The sequence below is a fragment of the Sinohyriopsis cumingii genome, chromosome 15 (genome assembly GCF_028554795.1).
Source record: "Sinohyriopsis cumingii isolate HCF-2022 chromosome 15, ASM2855479v2, whole genome shotgun sequence".
Taxonomy (NCBI): domain Eukaryota; kingdom Metazoa; phylum Mollusca; class Bivalvia; order Unionida; family Unionidae; genus Sinohyriopsis; species Sinohyriopsis cumingii.
Window position 1 is genome coordinate 86,097,504 of NC_142975.1, and position 19,506 is coordinate 86,117,009.

Consider the following 19,506-nt stretch of genomic DNA (forward strand, 5'->3'; position numbering starts at 1 on the left):
TTACTGGAGCATAACAACACTGACAACTCACTGTATGCAAATTAAACTTTTGCTTCATGAGGTTGACACTGTTTAGATCAGTGGTTTCCAAACTTTTTTGGGCCACCCCGCCCCCCTTGGTTTTCCTCAGCACCCCCTACCTTACCCTGTCAAAAGCATTATTTAGCATTAGCACCCGTCTCTCATATCCCACTGTGGAACCACCCACTTTGGGAACCAATGGTTTAGATAATGGCATATCATGTGAACCAATGTGTATGCATTTATTATCTTGCTTGTACTCACTCTACTCCAGCCACATTGTCAGTATAACTCAAAGGTGTCAATATGCAAAATTCAATGTGAGGTAGTTTTATCATTAATGAAAAAGGTCAGAGTAATTTATTTGCTGGGTTGTGGGCAAAGCAGTAATGTTGTTGCAGCAGACATGCAAGTTGCCTTTTGTGAAAGTGTAACATTAATAGTTTGATATCTTCATTTATTCGGCTGTGAATTAAAGCCATCTCTAATGATAAAAGTTAATCTTTGATGAGAAATACAATTTACCTCCCTTTTCATTAGGGTCAGGAGACATTAGTTATTTAAAAAACTTGTCTGTATATAAAAAGCAGTCAGAGTTTCTCTTCATGTCTTACTAATAATAGCCACATAAGGCTTCTTTTCATTCTGAAATTCATCACAGGCCCTTCACATAAACTGACTGTCACTGACGGTGAGTTGATCAACTGGTTAATCCATATGTAAGCTGTTAATTAATACTGACATTAGTGTTTTGTCAATGGGCACAAAACTCGTATCAGTGACTTTTTAAGAGTGCCATGCTTGAGATCAGATAAACACCATTTTATTGGATTAGAAGTATAAAGGAGAAAGAAAGTGTTGATGGTCAGACAGATGAATGGACAGACATGGATTCCAAAGTGATTGCTATTTCAAGCTCCCACCAAGGTGGGTTCGACTAAATGTGGCAGCAAAGTGATTTGTCAATATGCACATTATTAGCTGATGACTATGATATGTTTGTTTCTTGTCAATTCATTGAAAATCTTTAAGTTATTACCTTCGCAGGATTTTGTCCTTACACTACACTCAGCTGCAAGTGAAAATAGGTAATAAAGATTATGAAGTTTCATAGCATTCCATCAAAAACTGCAGGACTAGTTATAGTCAAAAGATTGTGATGGATGGGGCGACTGATGGTCATTTGGACTGTTATATATCCCTGCTATACTGACAGTGGAATGAAAAAAACCAACACTTAGTGCAAAAGTGCATTTTTAACCACAATTCAAAGTGTTCTTTCCATGTTGGTGATTATTTCAAAACTTCATTGAATGAAAAACGCCATCATTTACATATTTAGAAATTGAGTTCACATGAAATCAATAAAGCTGCACAGGTCAGTCATTCTACATGTAATGTATTCTAAGAAATATTGACAGGTGCAGACCTGCCAACCCTGACGAATCCGTCCCAGTAAGACAGTTGATTTTTTCTGTAAGTTTAACCAGTTTTTCGTAAGATGTAAAAAAAATATCATAAACTGCTACTGTAAACCTGGAAAACATAATTAAAAGATCAATATTCAAATCAGGCAACAAAGATAAACATTATGTTCAACTAAAAAGTTCGTAAAGTGCACGTAGACTTTATTTACCACTAGTACAGTTGCATAAACTCAATTTCCAAACCCTATGCAGCTAAATGGCTTGTTGCTATGTCTCAACTTGACATAATTCTTGGAAATTCTTTCTCCATTTCACGTGACAATGGCAATCAAATCTCCTGCCACGAGTCATACTCAAATTGGCATGTGATGTCCAATAAACGTAACTGTGTCTCTTCCAGCTATTATTAATAAGAATCTAAATATTCCTTTTTATTCTTCTGTGTTGATTTTTTAACACTTTTCAAAAGGCTTATTTTCCCTTTCATCTTAAACATGCATCGCTTGCTGTATGCCATTTTAAAAAAATCTATAATCAACAGTCTGATCATGCAGATGCTTCACATGAACAAACAGGTGCAGTTTAAAGCAACTGAGGTGCTGCTGTAATGTTAGTCTGGTTCTCTGACTAATTTCAATAATTCTAATATGAAACTTAGATTCAAATCAAACATGGATGAAAACTTTTTCCAAATTTTTGGGAATAATCATTTTTTCGTAATTTTTGCTTTAATGCCATAAGTATGAATTTTAAGGACATCTGGTCTGGAAATACTGTGTCACACTGGCTGAGGTCATTTGGTCTGGAAATATCGTGCCAACCTGGATGAGAACATTTGGTCTTGAAATACCATGTCAAACTAGTAACAATGTTCCTTCTGAAATGAGCATAGCCTCTACAGGAACCATATCCACAACCAGGCAGCAAACCTGACAATGGGTGTACTAACCTGAATTCAGGAATCCAAAATTCCAGTTACAGCTAGGTTTGGGCAGGATGAAATTTTCTAATACTGTCTTCAATGAACAGCTCACTACATCCATACATGCGGCAACTCTGAACGTCAGAAGCAAACTGTCCTTTCCAGCCAAATCCTCAAGCATAAAACTGACGGAAAAAAACAATTGGTGAAGTTGTTGTATGGACTTGGGAAAACATATTTAGACCAAATCATTACTGTGAAAAAGGTAAATCTAGGGTGGAAAAAAATTTTAACCATGGGATTGAAGGATGTCCTTTTCTCATGCAATATTTCATCTAAGGTGATACTGAGTAAATATGTACAGTCATCTACCAATTCATCATCTGTATGCATATACAACTAATCAACTCAATGAAAACAATTCTATAAACAAAAGCATAATATAAAATGATATAAAAGATATAGCAGTAATACTGGTTGTTATATACATTTCCTGAATAAAGTTTAGATTTTCTTTATGTGGCAGCAGAAGTTTAACTAAATTTTAATTTTCTTGTATGTAATATTTCACTGCATTTCATCAAAAGACATTTCATTCAGGATACTTCATCAAAGGCAACATCACCTGAAGTGCCAAAACCTTTCCAAATCTAAACACAAGGTTTTACAGGAAAAAAAAACTATGAAAATGTTAATGCTGTATAATTAAGGGATTGCTTCAGTGGCCTAAGTTGTCAGAACATATGCCTCGGATGTGGTAGATTGCAGGTTTAAACCCTGGCCGAGTCATACCAAACATACATAAAAATGGTACTGGCAGCTGCCTTGCTTGGCACTCAGCATTAAAAGGTTAGTGTTAGAGTTGGCTGGCTTGGTGTCAGGATAATATGATTGGGTGGGACATGATGCTACGTGTCTGCGGCATGATGCCTCAGTGCTAGACATCACTATAAAACTGCCACACTGCAGACATCATAATGATATGACTGAAAAATTGTTAAAGGTAAATGAAAAATCCAAATGACACACACACAAAAAGTGGTTGACAATATAAGGAATGAATGTTGCAATATACAAATGTCCTACAACAGCTACTAATAGTTACAATCAACTGGAGGAATTTTTTAATACAATGTTGCAATGAGGGAAGTTCTTTTCATGGAACATCACGCACTTGAGTCAACAATACTCACCTAACTCTTAATATACCATGCATAATGAAGTTCTTTTCAACTCCCCACTCTAAGTTATTCAACATAACATCAAAGTGAAGTTTCTCTAGTCCTACGGTGAGCCGGTATTTACAGTAATCAATGTCGAGGTACAGATTAAAGGTACGCTTTATCGCTGCCACCTCTACACAGCAATCAATTCTTGTACAGGAAGTGTTCATAGTGCATGTCATCCCATTAGGAATGCTGGGAAGGGCTGCTGGCAGATTTCCACATCCTACAATGATAAAAAATAGTGAGCAAATATGGCACCCAACACAAAAACTGATGAAGTTCATTTTTGATGTGTTTTAATTCTGTTAAAAACACATTTTAAATAGCTGCAGCAGGCAGTTTTTACCCAGAATTATCCCTTATAAATGTTGAAGTCTGCTCAAAATCAAATGTACCTTGTGACAAATTTACATCAATTTAGTAGGAAATGAAATACTCTGAGCTACACATCTGAAGTAACAAAACAACAAAACATTTAATAATGTATTAAAATCACCAGCTGTTTCCTTTATGTGTGACACAGTTTAATTTGCAACATACCAAAAATATTTCTCAAATTTGTGTGCAATATACTTTTATTTTGGAAATGAAAAAATCTTTCACTGCCAAATCAGATAATGGACACTGTAACAATTTTTTACTGCATTAATTGCTTTGTTTCTTGATCATCAAGGGGCCACAATTACTGTTCAAATTTCAAGGAATTATCAGTACTTTTTAAACTCAAGTGATTCCATGGCTTAGATGTAATAAATATACCATTGATCCACGGTGTTCCCTGTGTGTTTATACAACCTGGAGGGTCCTGTAGGAACTGTGTGACTCCAAGTGTTTCTAGTAAATTATCAACCGTGAAACTGGTCAAAGATGGAGTCTGCTGTGATAGCCAATTATTGAAGTTAAAGGCTGAAATAAACAAGGTGCATGTAAAGATGGCAGAAAGAATAATTCTGAATGACATATATATATATATATATATATATATATATATATATATATATATATATATATATATATATGAATGTCAATCATTTTTCACAATGATAAATAAACTAAAGATTGTTACAGTAAAAAATTCATGATATTCTGTTAAAATTTCGGTTGCCTTTTTTGATGATTTTGTGTCCAATTACACAAGCAATACCAATTTTGAAAATTCCTGACAAATCTTTCTACAGCTATCACAATGGTAATATAAAATTGAGATGCCAAGACTGTTAATAATTAATTTACAGTTGAAAACTCATTTCCAAATATAAAACCAAAACCTCTCAGTAGTAACAATTAGTCAAATATAAAACTGTTCACCTGTAACTAAATAAATGTCCACTATTCATGACTGACATAGAGTGGAAGTCTGGAATAAAAAGGCGAGCATCTTTTTAAAAGAAAACATGAAAACATTACTTATAAAATATGGTAGGAATTTTTTGGACTCAACTCTAGTCTGTTAAATTTGGTATAAAAACACAGAAGAGTCAGTGAAAACAAGAGTATACCTCTTATGTCCACTTATGAAAAAACTCCTATCGAAAAGCCCATTTTTATACTATATATTTCAATACCCATTGGTCCAGAACCATCAATTTATATACTTATGCTGCAATCAGTTTTCATGGACAAATAAAAATAAAAAATACTGAATGCAGAAAGGTATAAAAATGGACCTCTGTACAACTTACTTGAAACATGAACCCAATTTGGTTGAAATACCTTCAACAGGCTGACATCTGTATTCTAGAAATGCAAATGTTTACAGACAAACAGATTGTGGCAAAGACAGAAAGATATCATGATAAACATATTAATCCATATTATATACCAGGGAGATAGCAAAACATTTTATACAACATCTCCACACAAGTTAATGAGACCTCACTTAACCTCTTTGGGTCAAATTCCTGTACTGGAAGGAACTATTTAAAACTGCCTAAAACATCACATTTTTCTTCAAACTGACCAGCACGCATGCCTCAAGTCTCTTGACCACTTAAAACAGTTTGCTCAATCAGTTTTTAAAAACAATAATCTTGTACTGCTTTTTTAGGGCTGCCATATTGGAAAAAAAATGAACCTCCATAGTGAAGAGTTACCAACAGTCACAATGGCAGCTAACTATGTTAGCATGAATGGTGGCATTGTTTAAGGCTTTCATCAGTGTGTTTATTATGATGAGCTTCACTCTGTTTTTTAAAGTATGAAGTGCAGGTGTTACATAAAATACAGTAACAATTAACAGTTTCTCTGTTTCAGGAAAGAAAGGGAGGGCAGTGTCACTAGTGCCTTACTTAACACTGTGCTGGTATTTGCCTTCCCTGAACTGAAAAGATGTTCATTTGTTTTTAGTTTACTAAATCTCATCTTCCCAATTCTATATCATCCCATCTTGAGTATCTGAGCTATGAAAACAAATGCTCCTGGTTAGTTCCTGCTATACCACCCAATTCCGTCACCCCATCTCTACCCTTATAGGACATTCCCACTTTTATTTATTAATAATATACCCAAGACAGCTTTCCTATTCAGCATACCTAAGTTAAAATGTTAAGTAATTTAATACCTGTATTGAGAAAATCCATGTTTCCGGAGCATACTGTCTTTGGCACAAGAAGATTCTGGAACACACTAGTACCAAGTATGCAAGTGACCTGGTCTAAGCACACAGAGATGTGAAGATTTATTAAGAACATTCCTTCTGATGACAGATCATCTATCTGAAAACTAAATCATACAAAAATGCATGTCAAAATCAAAATAAGGTATCAGTAAATCTGGACTTTGGTATAATACAGTACAGCCCCCTCAAAATCAAACTAGGAATCAGTAAGTCTGGACTTTGGTATAATACAGTACAGTATAGCCCATACAAGAGGCATGATCTAAGCAAATAGAGATATCAAGACTTATCAGGAACATTCCTTCCAATGACAGACCATCTGGAATCTAGATCACACTGAGAAATACATACTAAAAACAAAATGAGAACAGGAATATCTGTACAGTGTGATCCTGCTATAACATTAGTAAATCAGTAATGCAGGCTTTCTGTCAAGTGGACAACTAATGTTATCTCAATAACATTATCATACTGTCATACACCAACCATGTCATACACCAGCCATGCAGGCTTTCAGTCTGTCATGTGGATAACCAATGTGATCTCATTAACTGTCATAATTCAGACATGCACACTTTCTGTCTGTCATGTCGACAACTGATGTGATCTCAATAACTGTGTCATACTATCATATCAGCCATGAAGGCTTTCTGTCATGTGGAAAACTCATGTGACCTAAATGTGTCATACTGTCATAAATCAGTCATGAAGGCTTTCTGTCATGTGGACAACCAATATGATCTCAATAACTGTGTCATAGTGAAAACAACGCATTCACCAACAAACTCTTAACTCTTTGCATTTGATAAGTAGTCCACAACCTTTAACCTGTGCAAATTTGATGAAATATTTATATTCATTCATATTTAATAGGCAATTAGTGAAAGCAAACTTTTTACACACATTTTTATGTAAAAACTCTTATTTAAAAATAGATATTTAACTAAGAGTAATGTAAAAAAGTCACAAAAACCTATGAATGTTTAAGTAATTTTAAATTACAAGCAATCATATATATGTAAAACTATAAATTCAGACACAAAATTTAAATATTCCAATATATGGCAAGTGATCATTTGTAATATCCAAAGTAGAACCAATAGCACAGACAATGACTGGCTAATGCTTATGCAATGTGTCTGGTCTAACCTGTTTGTAGTTGTTATCACTAAAGGAAATATGGTTCCATTAACCATGAATTCAGTATTGACAAACTGAATTTCACTGGACATAATGCATAATTTTTTAAACTTATCTTTACTGTATTCAAATGGAATGCACAGTATACAAATAGGAATGTAATCACCTTTGTTGTATACTGTCTTTCATTTAACATGTATTATTGCAAGTAAAGATTCTTTGATTGAAAATTCTTACACTATACAATAAAGCACTATCTTTGCACACTTACTCAATGTTGATGAAATTGTTCAAGCTAATTCTGTCCTTCATTCCAAATCTATAATCAAGAAGGAGTTTTTCAAATCTAAGTTTCTCGATCCCACCAATGATTTTAAAATTGCAGTCAGAATTATCCAGCTGGAGGTACATTTTGGCTGTCCTATCCACCATTGGAAGATACAAACAACATTCAAAAGCATCACAGGATTTGCTGACATGGCATTTCAGAGTGCTAGGCAATTTTGGAACAGTCAGTTGTTTTGGACATTCTGGAAAAAAGGTTGTAAATAGAGGATCTCACTGAAAGAAGTGTTGATATTGTCTGAAATCAAAGCATAGTTGCTAGACAGACACAGCTGTCACATGATGGTTGCATTATAATAATAATAATGCTTTATTTATAGAGGGTGACTCATTAGTCAAGGACTATTCTCCCTTGAGGCCCTCTTAAGGAGAGTATAAGAATGTACATTATATGAAGATAGCAAAAATTAGTGTTGTTTAACATGTTTAGTATTAAAATACTAAATTCCATTATCTATTAGAAACACATGCATGCTCATGATATATCTCATATTAATTCTTTTCAGTATTTTCAGTCACACCAGAAAGTATTCCTTATAATTCAAGATTTATTTTGTTTCTGTTACCAAGAAAAATGCTGCAAAGATTAAAAATTAATAAAATCATGCAACAATCATTTCCATGCAACAATAACTGCAGACCATCTAACTCAAACAATGTTATAAAACATGTGAAATTTGGGTCAACAGTAAGCTTAAAGAGGAATATTTAGGCCATCTGCTTTATGTTAGTGAAACAAAGAGAAATGGAGAGCAATATACTCTCATCTCTCCTGCATCCCAACCATACCCCATGAAGAAGCTATAGTAAAAATAACCATATAACTCTTCTGACAACTGTCTGACAACAATGGTTTGCCAACATTCTCATCTTTTGATGATACTCATTATAATACAAAGTATCACAGGAATCCACAAAATACTGAAACAGTAGTTCCATTCACAAGATTCTCTTAAACACTGCATCCAATCAAAATGGGCAATAACTCTTACAATGATCAAAGGAGCACAAACATTTGTCAATATGTGAACAATTAGATGATGATCCTAAAAATAACCAAGTCTGACAGTGACCCATAACAAAAATTGTGAGAGCAAAGTCATTTCTTGATATGCACATCTTCAGGTGAAGACCACATAGTTTCCAACTTTCATAACAATCCATCAAAAACTGCTGGACCAAGTTGCAATTAAAAGATCATATGATACACTATATAGAGCTACAAGACAACAGGGGCAATAACTGCTGGAGTAAAGTGATTTGTCAATAGGCATATATTCACATCACAACCCTAGCATTTACAAAGCTTAATGGTGATCCAATGAAAAACTGAGAAGAACTGGCTTCAAATGACTCTGTCATAAACTGCATTCATTTGCAGATCTAAAAATGTGCAATGAGTCTCATACAATTTTTAATATGTGCATCTTCTGAAGACAACCATGATATTTACCAGGTTTAACAGCAATTCAACAAAATTCTGAACTATTTGTGCTAATGAGATTGTGTCACATAAAGCTACAAAACAAAGGGCACTGATATTAACAAATAGTATGGGAGCAAAGTGATCTGTCAACATGTTCAGGTGATGAAAATAATAAAACTTTCACGACAATCCATTAAAACCTGAATGACCAGTTGCAATAATGAGATTGTGTCCTAACTCCTAAAAACAGTTTTACTTCTTCTGGTGATGAACATAATATTTACCCCGTTTCATGGTAATCCATCAAAAATTGCAGAACTAGTTGTGCTCAAATTTGCCAAATGAATTGATAAGATGGCAAAAAATAGCACAATATACTCCCTCATCTCTACAAAGCATATGGGCATACTATAAAAATCATGTCAAGAAATACTGCATACTATAATAATCATGTCAAGAAATAATGCATACTGTAAAAATCATGTCAAGAAATACTGCATACTGTAAAAATCATGTCAAGAAATAATGCATACTGTAAAAATCATGTCAAGAGCCGCAAATAAATTGTTGCTTGAAGACAGGGCTGGAGGTATAAAGGAGGGTTAACTCAGCTGTGTAATTTTCTCCCTGACACTAAATACACATCTGAATGGTCAATTATATGCCTGATTATCCTCACAGCCTGCCCTAGCTTCAAACTTGTAGAGATGCAGTCATCTGGATTTAAAATGCTGTGTTTAATCCCAGCATCTATGTGGTCAGATCTCTGTGCCACAATGACCAAATAGAGTCCAGCATATAAACAGCATACACTTTATTATGTACCAAACCCAATGTCCACCAAACTTGATTTGAAATTTACATTATACACCCAGGAGTCCTGGTCAATAAAGTACCAATCCTGGTCAATAAAGTACCAAAGATTTTATTTGAAAAAGTCTGAACAGAATTAGATGCACTAATTAACAGCCATGAGTACTGTCAATTGGTTTATACTACCATCATCAACTTACAAGAAACCAGACTGTCAACATTCAAAAGAATAAATTTAGATCTTCTCTCTGTAAATTATGATAGAGACTGAGTATGAATTATCAATACACAAAAAAAAACACTGCACATAAAAATCTGCAGATTCATAGCACATACCTATATTCCAGCCATCAGAAGGAGAGTATGGGGCTGCATTGCGGTCACATGATGTGTTGCTAAAGTAACTTGCCACACCCAATTTCTCCAGGAGAACCTGTTTTTGCCAATCAACAAGTTCATCTTTCAAACTTTTACCGTAAGTCTTGAGCCAGGTGCTGACATTAAAATCTGAAATAAAATAACGTCTCTATTGAAAAATGTTCTACACTTCAATGTGGCAACAGGACAAAAATTTCTCCTATGTAAAACAATGATAAAGGAAACATACTGCAGTAGGCTGGTGTATAGGTGAGTTGGTAGGTAGAAGAGGCATGTAGTATTACAGGTATACCAGTTTACTGTGGTATTTTTCCAGTGGTACATACTGTACCACAGTACTTTTCTCTGTACCACTACATTGGTAGTTTCCATCATTAAAAAAGGTACAGAAATTCAAGAGGAGTCCTGTTACGACTTAAATTATATTAACAGCTTGTTTTTATTATTCAGGACAAAGTAGTTTTAAAACAAATTATCTTTTTTGTTTACTAAATGGTTGTATCTATCACAAATTAATGGTGACAAATGTAATTCTATTTATAATCATTTAATCACATCTTTCACACCTGTCGTGTATGCCAACGTGGTGGGCAAATGAACCATGAAACAGACATGGGTAAAATATAGCTTTCAGAAAAAATGTTGGATTAAAAATAATTTAAAAAAACACCAAATGCTAAGTTTTAGTCACTTACTAGCATATGTGAATGCACAAAGTATATGTATTCTTTTGCAAAACTGTGAATCATCTTACGATTTTCAAAAGCACACTTCCTTTCTATCTGAACTGTAATTTCTGAAATCCACTAAAATATTTTCTCATTTGCAGAATAAGTGTCTTTAATGTTTACTGGCCCTCTCTGATAAATATCTTGACTAGGTTTTGGCATCCCACTCAAAGTTTCCCTATCTATTAAAATTATAGACTTCATTATCATTAATTCATATTGTTATCAATATGCTCTTTTATTATTATTATTAATCTTTCACAGTATCAGCTATAGTGTAAGCTTGGTCATCCCACTGTTGTTACACCTTTTTGACTGCAACTAATACAACAATTAACATACACACAGGTACTAAATATTTAATTATTGGGGTGGGGCTCTGATTTTCTTTTGAGCAAAGATATTTACTTTTTTTAACTAAAGATAATTAATATTATTTCCAAATAATATCATAGATAGAATATGATGCTATTTTGGTACAAATCAGAGCAGAAATTTTTTCCAGCTATTGATAAATGCAAATAAAACAAAACTGTCAGGCCCCTGACCAGAAAATTAAATTGCTGGTCCCTAAAATAACTGCGGTATAAAGTAGTAGGTATCATGGTATAATGAGAAATACCATCATACAAATTTTTCATAGAATACAACTCTAGTAGGCAGGTATATAAATTGAAAGACAGATACAAAAATGTTCATGTTTTAAAATTTAAAAAAAATTAAAAACTATTGGCCATTGCAGTAGTAACACCATAAATGGGCTTGGACAAATATGCAATTAGTTCTTACTTAGGCCTAAGATTTAACCCTTGAAGTTACTGTCTCAACATAGGTCACACTGCTAGCAGAGGTCTCAAAGTGCTTGTCGTGATGCATGTCGCTGTTTACACATGTAGGTATTTTTGCCCGACGTGAATGGTTGCTAAATTAAATTTGATTGGTATATTGGACCCTGGAACAAACACTGAGCACTGGAGCAAACACTCTGTCATATTTTTAACCTTGCATTCATCAAGGAAGTGCTACAAATGCTTGTTTAAAATACAAAGAGCGAAACGGCCGACTCCTATCATGGTGCATCTTCTGATGACAAATGATAATTTCATTCAACAAATACTGGTTCATGATGATTTTGAAAGTTGTTGTTGTTGTTCTTGTAGGGATTAATGTCATTTTTCAGCACAAGATAGGCTATACATGGCGGCCAGTATAAATGGTGGAGGAATAACCAGGAAAAACCCTGGAAAGAAAGACAAACCCACAAGAAGCTACTGGCAAGTTTTCTCTAGTACCCACATAGGCTGAGCCCGAGACTTAAACCCACACAGACAGAGGTGAGATGGCAGTGATCTGTAACAGTCAGCAATTTAGACCAATCATCTATTTGGGACCCCGATTTCAAAAGTAATCAGATATATCAGGTTATTGTAGCTGGGAAAGTGCTACAGGAATAACCAGTGAGTGACTCTGATCCTGAAAATGATACTAAATATAAATCTAATGTACATTCTGGATGGACAAAAGCAGATGGCTGGCTGATCACCCACTCCCAAGTCAGTGGTATTTTGAAATTAAATCGAAAAATGGAAAATACCAAGCCTACAGACCCATTTCAGGTATTTTTTGATTTCTTGTATCTGATCATAATCAGACGTATCTCTATGCAGCTCAGACAGTAAATGGGTCAGACCTGATTGACAACAGCCACGAGAAAATGGAATCTTGTCACACCTTATGAATTTAAACTTTTGTATGCAATGGATATTGCTATGAGTCTAGTGCAATGGATATTGCTATGAGTCTAGTGCGTAAATAAATTGGACAGAAACTTTTACTGGACAGCTGAATATGAGATATCAATCCCATACTTCAGCAAAAAAGAGAGCTGAAATATATTTATTAATATTTCAATCCAGTAATAACTGAACAAGTAATGGACTTGACTGGTGACTGTCTTTATACATTCATAAGTGGACATTAGATGACTAGAATAAATAAAAAGAAAAGTACAAAGCTTTGTAAACATTTATTACAGACTTGTAAACTTTTCTTTCATTTGGTGCTGTTAATTATTCTATACCTGTGATTTTCACAATCTGGATATAAAGCTGTAATGGACATGCATGTATATGGCCAAGTCATTAAAGAATAGAGTAAATTTTAGACATACAGCTCTCCCGTTATACTGACACCCATTATAACATATCTGGATATAATGCAGTACTAAAATGGACTTAATTATATCAATGAATAACAAGAGGAAATGGAGAAAAAAACAAGGTAAAACTCAGTCTTTGACCTTCATTTCCTTTAAAAATGTTGACGGTGCCATATTTACACTATTTTCAAAATACTACAGTTTTGTAGACAGCGAAGTTCTTAATAGAACAAAGTTTGGTACATAACAAGGTTGGTGGTTATAGACCCCAATTACATCATTATAATGAGGGAGAGATGTATTTTTTTCATTTTAATTTTTTAAAAAAGAGAAGACATGAAATGCAAAGCTATTTTGCAGTTTCACCTGCATTTGCATCTGTAAGTGCAAATATGATAAAGTCACACATGACTTGTCGCTTCTAATAAAGTTCATAATTCAATCATTATTTTTCATAGGTCATTTTTGTACCTATTAAAATAAAGACAATTTAAAGACAATTTAAAAGCAGGGTGCAATTTTCATTTCTTTTCTGAGACAGTACAAAACTGAGGGATTTTCTACTAAAAAACTATGTAACACTTAATGGGTTAATGACCCTCACAATAAAAACTCAACTTTTGGAAAAACAGTTATAAGACCTGAATGTACTTATTAATTTAAAATCAAAATTAAAGTTTAATCAATTCATGTTTCTTTACTGACTGACCAGAAGGAAGAAAAAAGGGCAGGGCATCACCATTTGTATCGCAAATGACACAAAGGGAGGAAAAATTTATAAGAGTATGTTCACAAAGTGTCACCTATTGTTGAGCATCAGGAAAGATCAACAACATTTCTGCATGATGAAAATGCATATGAATAAGTCATGAAATGTCCTGCAATAGTTCACAGACAAAGATGCTAACAATAATGGATAATATACATGATCCATGCTTTCATTTTAATTAAGTGACAAGTATGCATATTTATTTTGTGCAGCTTTGAGTATACAACAAAGTGCAACCATAAAGTACCACCAATTATACTCAACTTTCTTCATTCATTCAAAATAAATTACCTAAATTATCTGTCACTTCAAAAACTATGAACACTTAAAGAAGCTTTCTTTAAATTACTGGCAATGTAGTTTTGTACCAAGGAAATACTGGTATTTTCTCTAAACTTGGGTTGTGAAAAAATTCATACTGGCAGCATCCAAAGCATAAGCTATCTTTTGGAGAAAAAAATTGTGCCTATTGACAAATATTGTGATTGACTGATTCATTCATTTATTGATATGGTAATTGATTGTGTGATATATGTGGTTATTTATGCTTAAGACTTGTTACTTTTTCAAGTCAGAAATATGTATAAAAAATATGTTGTTTCAATCCACTTACTTGGATCTAATGGAGGCAAATCCCAGTTGAGAGCTGGTTTGGGGACTTTGGCATTGCCCACAACTGGAATTTGTGTACAGGTATCCGACAAACAGATGCTGACACTGTAAGTCAGTAAGACAGCTCTCTCATTCACAAGATCCTTCAGAGTGTAGCTGAAAACAAAGTTATGAACAAATTTCTAATATTAAGAAAGCGATTCACAGTAGTGTTTAACTGAATGAATCAACAAACTTTCACACCTATTCATGTTTAGGAAATGTGTTTAACTGAATGAATCAACAAACTGTCAACTAATTGATTCAAGGTTAGAACACTGCCCCATTTCAAATGTTATTTTAAAAAACACTGTATTATGATTTATTTTCAATGATTATGAAGTAATCAAACTGTTTTATGGTAAAGAAAATATACAAACAACACTGTCATATACACAGACGGCAAATTACAGATTTAAGAAAGAAAAAAAATCCTGTCTCCATATTTGCAAAATGGTTCTGAACTGAAAACATATTTTAATAATGGATTCAAACTGAATCAGATTAAGAAACAAAGTTACTATTATTGTTTATTTAAGTTGTTCCCAATAGATTATGGGTAAATTAATTACCCAGCTCTACAGGATTTATACATCAAGATGAGTAAGAATGAGATTAGTCAATTACAAAACCTACTCTATTCTGATCAGTCCAAACAAGTACAAGTGTTGTACTTTCTCCCACTCAATGTCGAACAGGTTGAGTTCTAATCGAAACTTCTCTACTGACACAGTAAGCTTGAAAGTGTTGGTGTCCAAATGTAAAGATGTCTGGAAGTATTGGTTCAGAGCAGCCACCCTGACACAGCAGAAGAAGCTGGCACAATCATTGGGAATATGGCAACGCATCACTGCTGGATCCAGATCCTTCACATTTATAGCCCTAGGACACTCTGAAATATTGACAGATTACGTTGGGTTTGTGGAAACGGATATAATATTCTTCTGAAATATTGTACGTTTGTTTGTTTTTTATTCAATGTTCCCTATTTTCAAAGATGGTGGAATTTTTATAACAAAACACAAAATAACCATTATGTTCCATGATGATCACATAAGACTAAAGCACCCAGGTAAAATTCAGATGGAATCCTTTTCATTAAATGTGTTGTTATAGTTTTAAAATGTGTTGTTATAGTGTTAGTTATATTTTGCTAAAATGTTACAGTCTATACTGTACATATAAACACAGAAACCCGGGCAATTTACAGACATAAATCAGATTTTTAAATATAGGATATCAAATGTGCATTGTGAAGCACAGCCATTATTCAAAATTCATAACTATGGTTCCTAATATCAGGTACTGAAAATGAAATTGGAGACTTTCAATTATTTTGAATACCTAGAACTTTATCCCAACTAAATCTGTCAGTACTGCTCATGGACTACTCTTCAAGATATGAAATGTAAATACAATTTTATAACAAGATGGGAACATGGCTGATAAACTTACTTCCCCAAACTTATTTTGCTGGGTTATACAAATTGTGTGTGTGTGTGTGTGTGTGTGTGTGTGTGTGATTTGGATTTTTAATGTAGCTTTAAAAAAATTTCAGTCATATCAATACAATATCTGTAGTGTAGAAGTTAACAATTTTTCAGTCATATCGCTATGATGTCTGCAGTGTGGCAATTTATAGTGATGTCTAGCACTGGGGCATCATGCTGCAGACATGTAGCATGATGTCCCACCCAGTCACATTATCCTGACACCAGGCCAACCAGTCCTAACACTAACCTCTTAATGCTGAGCACCTAGCGAGGCAGCTGTTATTACCAGTTTTGTAAGTCTTTGGTATGACTCAGTCGGGGATCGAACCCATAACCTCCTGCATCCGAGGCAGATGCTCTAACCACTAGGCCACCTGAGAGATCTATAGAAATTGTATTAAGTCAATTTAAGAAGACAAGACAAAAGGAAATAATTACTGAAAAAAAACACAAAATCTACAGATTTACCTGCTGACCAACCCTTAGAATCTGCACCAGACCAGGGGGAAGTTGTATGCTGACACTGTTTATCCAAAAGGTACTCTTTGATCCCAAGTTGTTCTAGAAGAAGCTGAGTGGCAGTGCTAGTCAATGTGCCTGTTAGGCCCTGTGATGCCATCCAGCTTGTCAGGGAGAAGCCTGTGCAGAATTAACATAGGTATTCAATACATATATCGATGATGATGATTATGATGAAGATGATGATGATGATAATTAATAGTAGCAATAGCAGTTTGGCAATATAATAATACATGATGATTAAAACAAGGACTAGAAGATCCAACTGGTTTTCACATCATATCCATAGTAATTTCTACAAATGAAATAGTAAAATATACACTAATTAGAATTTTATTGGGCTAATTAATATCAGGACTAAATAAATTATTGGCAAATTCTGAGTGGTTCACAGCCATATGCATTCCCTGAAATGGGTATTGTTACCAAATCTGCATTTAATTTGCATTTTATCTGCACATCATTTGCATTAACGCTCTATTTCCTTTGTGTTCTAGTTCATTCCATTCACAAAAGCATTTCTGCTACCATGTCATTATTTTTTTATGAGTTATAAATGCATTCTGAGTTTTCATTTATCACTTCCATTTGTTTCTTTCATTTTCTTTTCATTCTGAATGCATTTACAAAAGCCAGGATTTCTATTTTTGATAGCATTAAATGCAAAGAACTATTGATTATGTCATGTCTTAATTACAGTGTACATTTAAATAAAATAAAAATTCACAGGATTGTAAAATCAGCAACAAATTTACAATAAACAAAGGAATTCAATGAATTTTTCTCCCTTGCCAATCATGGTGAGGTCAACATCCCTTAATCTTAACATGCTGTACAATTATAGTTGGGAAGGGAAAGAAAGTCACAACTTTGAACTTGATAACAGGACCTCCATTAGATAGCTTGGAAGACAGTTTGTGAGTACTGTAAATTAGAAAGCTGTTTGTTTGTCTGATATCAGCTCATGGTTCATTTACTTCAATATAAAGGCTTTCTGCAGGAGAAGTTCAAAATGTACCCAAAGTCAAAGTTGCTGATTGTGCATTAGATAAGTGATGTGGAGGCAAGATTTACAAGCTGAATCATACACAATCAAGGTATTATCCTCTATAGTTGGAACAAGACCTTCCTGTCTGCTCAACAATATGTGTTTGCCATTAATCAAATCTGGGACTATTTGACATTGATCCTTGAGGTATCCAACATGCAGAATAAATGTTAGTTAGTCAACAGCAAGTCCTACAAATCTGATCTCCTCCACAACAGCAGTAACAGATCAGAATATAGTTTGGACTCATAAATTCAATGTAATCTGCAAAAGTACATACAAACAGTTTAAGATTTTGAAAATAGGAACTGATTTTTTCCAGCCCTTGTGTGATCAACTCTAATTAAACATACCTGTTGCTTATATTCAACAGTACACATATTCTTTGATCTAATGCAAATTGTAAAGTCATCAGCATATAAAAAGGAGACAGTTCTTAGGTAAAGGCATTCACTATGTTAATTTTGACGCTAAAAAGGGTGACTGCCAATATGCTGTGCTCACTCTGAGGACTGCTTTCAGAAAGGATAATACCTAACTCTGAAATTTTAAGTTTAAATGAGTCTTCTCCATTGGTTTTTTATATGGTGGAAGTTTTCTGAATAGCATTCTTGTGAGAAGATTATAAATCAAGTTTCAGCCAGTGTATTTGACAATGCTAGGAGGATTGTAACCAATTAATCAGATTTCATAAAGCACTTAACACAGCTGCCATTGCTTTTCTGTACCATATTCCATATTGATTTAATGGAGAAGAAAGAGATCTCCATATTTTCCTCTTTCCCTCGCTAATAGCAAGTATTTATAAATATGGCATTTGATCAGATTTTCACCTGCTGGACTTGCAAAAGTATGCACCATGCTACTACATCCCCAAGCCAACAAGGAGTTTAAGATTATGGCGAATAAAGAATTGTTGACAGATAACTGAAAATATTAGGCAATGACCCCAAAATAGTAAGTAACACAGTATCTTCTAATGATGACACAAAAAGTTCATTAAGTTTCAATCCTTAACTTCAAATGACCTTAAAGTTGATGGATAGACTAATCAAAATATAGATACTATGTCCTCAACATCTTTTTGAAAAGGCATGTGACAATGAAATATATATGCAACTGCAATAAATGTAAAATTATAATTGTTGAATATTCATCAGCAAATTTTATTTCTTATTCTTGTAGTTCCTGTTTCTGTCATATTTCTTTCATTATTTCATTTGTGTTCATTTTGGATTTCATTTATGTTAATTTTGCACTTTATTTGGATTCATTTTCGATGCCTTTTTTCTTTCACTGGCAACCATTTTTGGACCTTGATTTTGTCTAAACAATTAATGGCCACATCTCTTTCAGATATATGTCTCAATGTAAAATTTACCTGGAATTTTGAAGTCCATGCCCCAAGAGCAGGTGGGTTTTGGAATCTCTTTGTTGACAAAAACTGGAAATGTGTAGTTACACTTGCCAAATGAGCTCAGCAAGCAATTCCCACTCGAGTCAAAGCTGACCAATACTGAAAGGTTCAGAAGCAATGTGTTTCTTGCCTTCAGATCATGAACAACAAAACTGTAAAAAAAAACAATTGCCAGAATTAGGAGCATCAATTTTCAGCAAGACACTGGTGATTGTTGGTAACTTGACCCTGCCAACAAGTTACATTCCAAATTAGAGATTAATCAATGTCGCACATGATAGCAAAGGGTGGCAGGATGCTAAAAGGTTGCTATGCCAAGCTCAATATTAATAATAATAATAATAATAACAATAAGGACTTTGTATAGTGCCTAATCTTTAGAAGCTCTAAATGCTTTACAACATTAAA

The 19,506-nt window shown here is 33.9% G+C and overlaps 1 protein-coding gene across 1 annotated transcript in view; it reads right to left on the minus strand.

Annotated features, from left to right (window-relative positions):
* Positions 1-19,506, minus strand: part of LOC149782244 (uncharacterized) — a 577,549-nt gene that overhangs the window by 410,348 nt on the left and 147,695 nt on the right. Inside the window, exons 64-71 of the mRNA XM_089935097.1 lie at positions 15,258-15,419; positions 14,584-14,738; positions 10,274-10,444; positions 7,625-7,883; positions 6,157-6,317; positions 4,356-4,502; positions 3,564-3,819; positions 2,398-2,555 (exon numbers count right to left, since the gene is read on the minus strand). Of these exons, the coding sequence (XP_089791223.1) occupies positions 2,398-2,555; positions 3,564-3,819; positions 4,356-4,502; positions 6,157-6,317; positions 7,625-7,883; positions 10,274-10,444; positions 14,584-14,738; positions 15,258-15,419 (1,469 nt within the window). The remainder of the gene's footprint in view (positions 1-2,397; positions 2,556-3,563; positions 3,820-4,355; positions 4,503-6,156; positions 6,318-7,624; positions 7,884-10,273; positions 10,445-14,583; positions 14,739-15,257; positions 15,420-19,506) is intronic.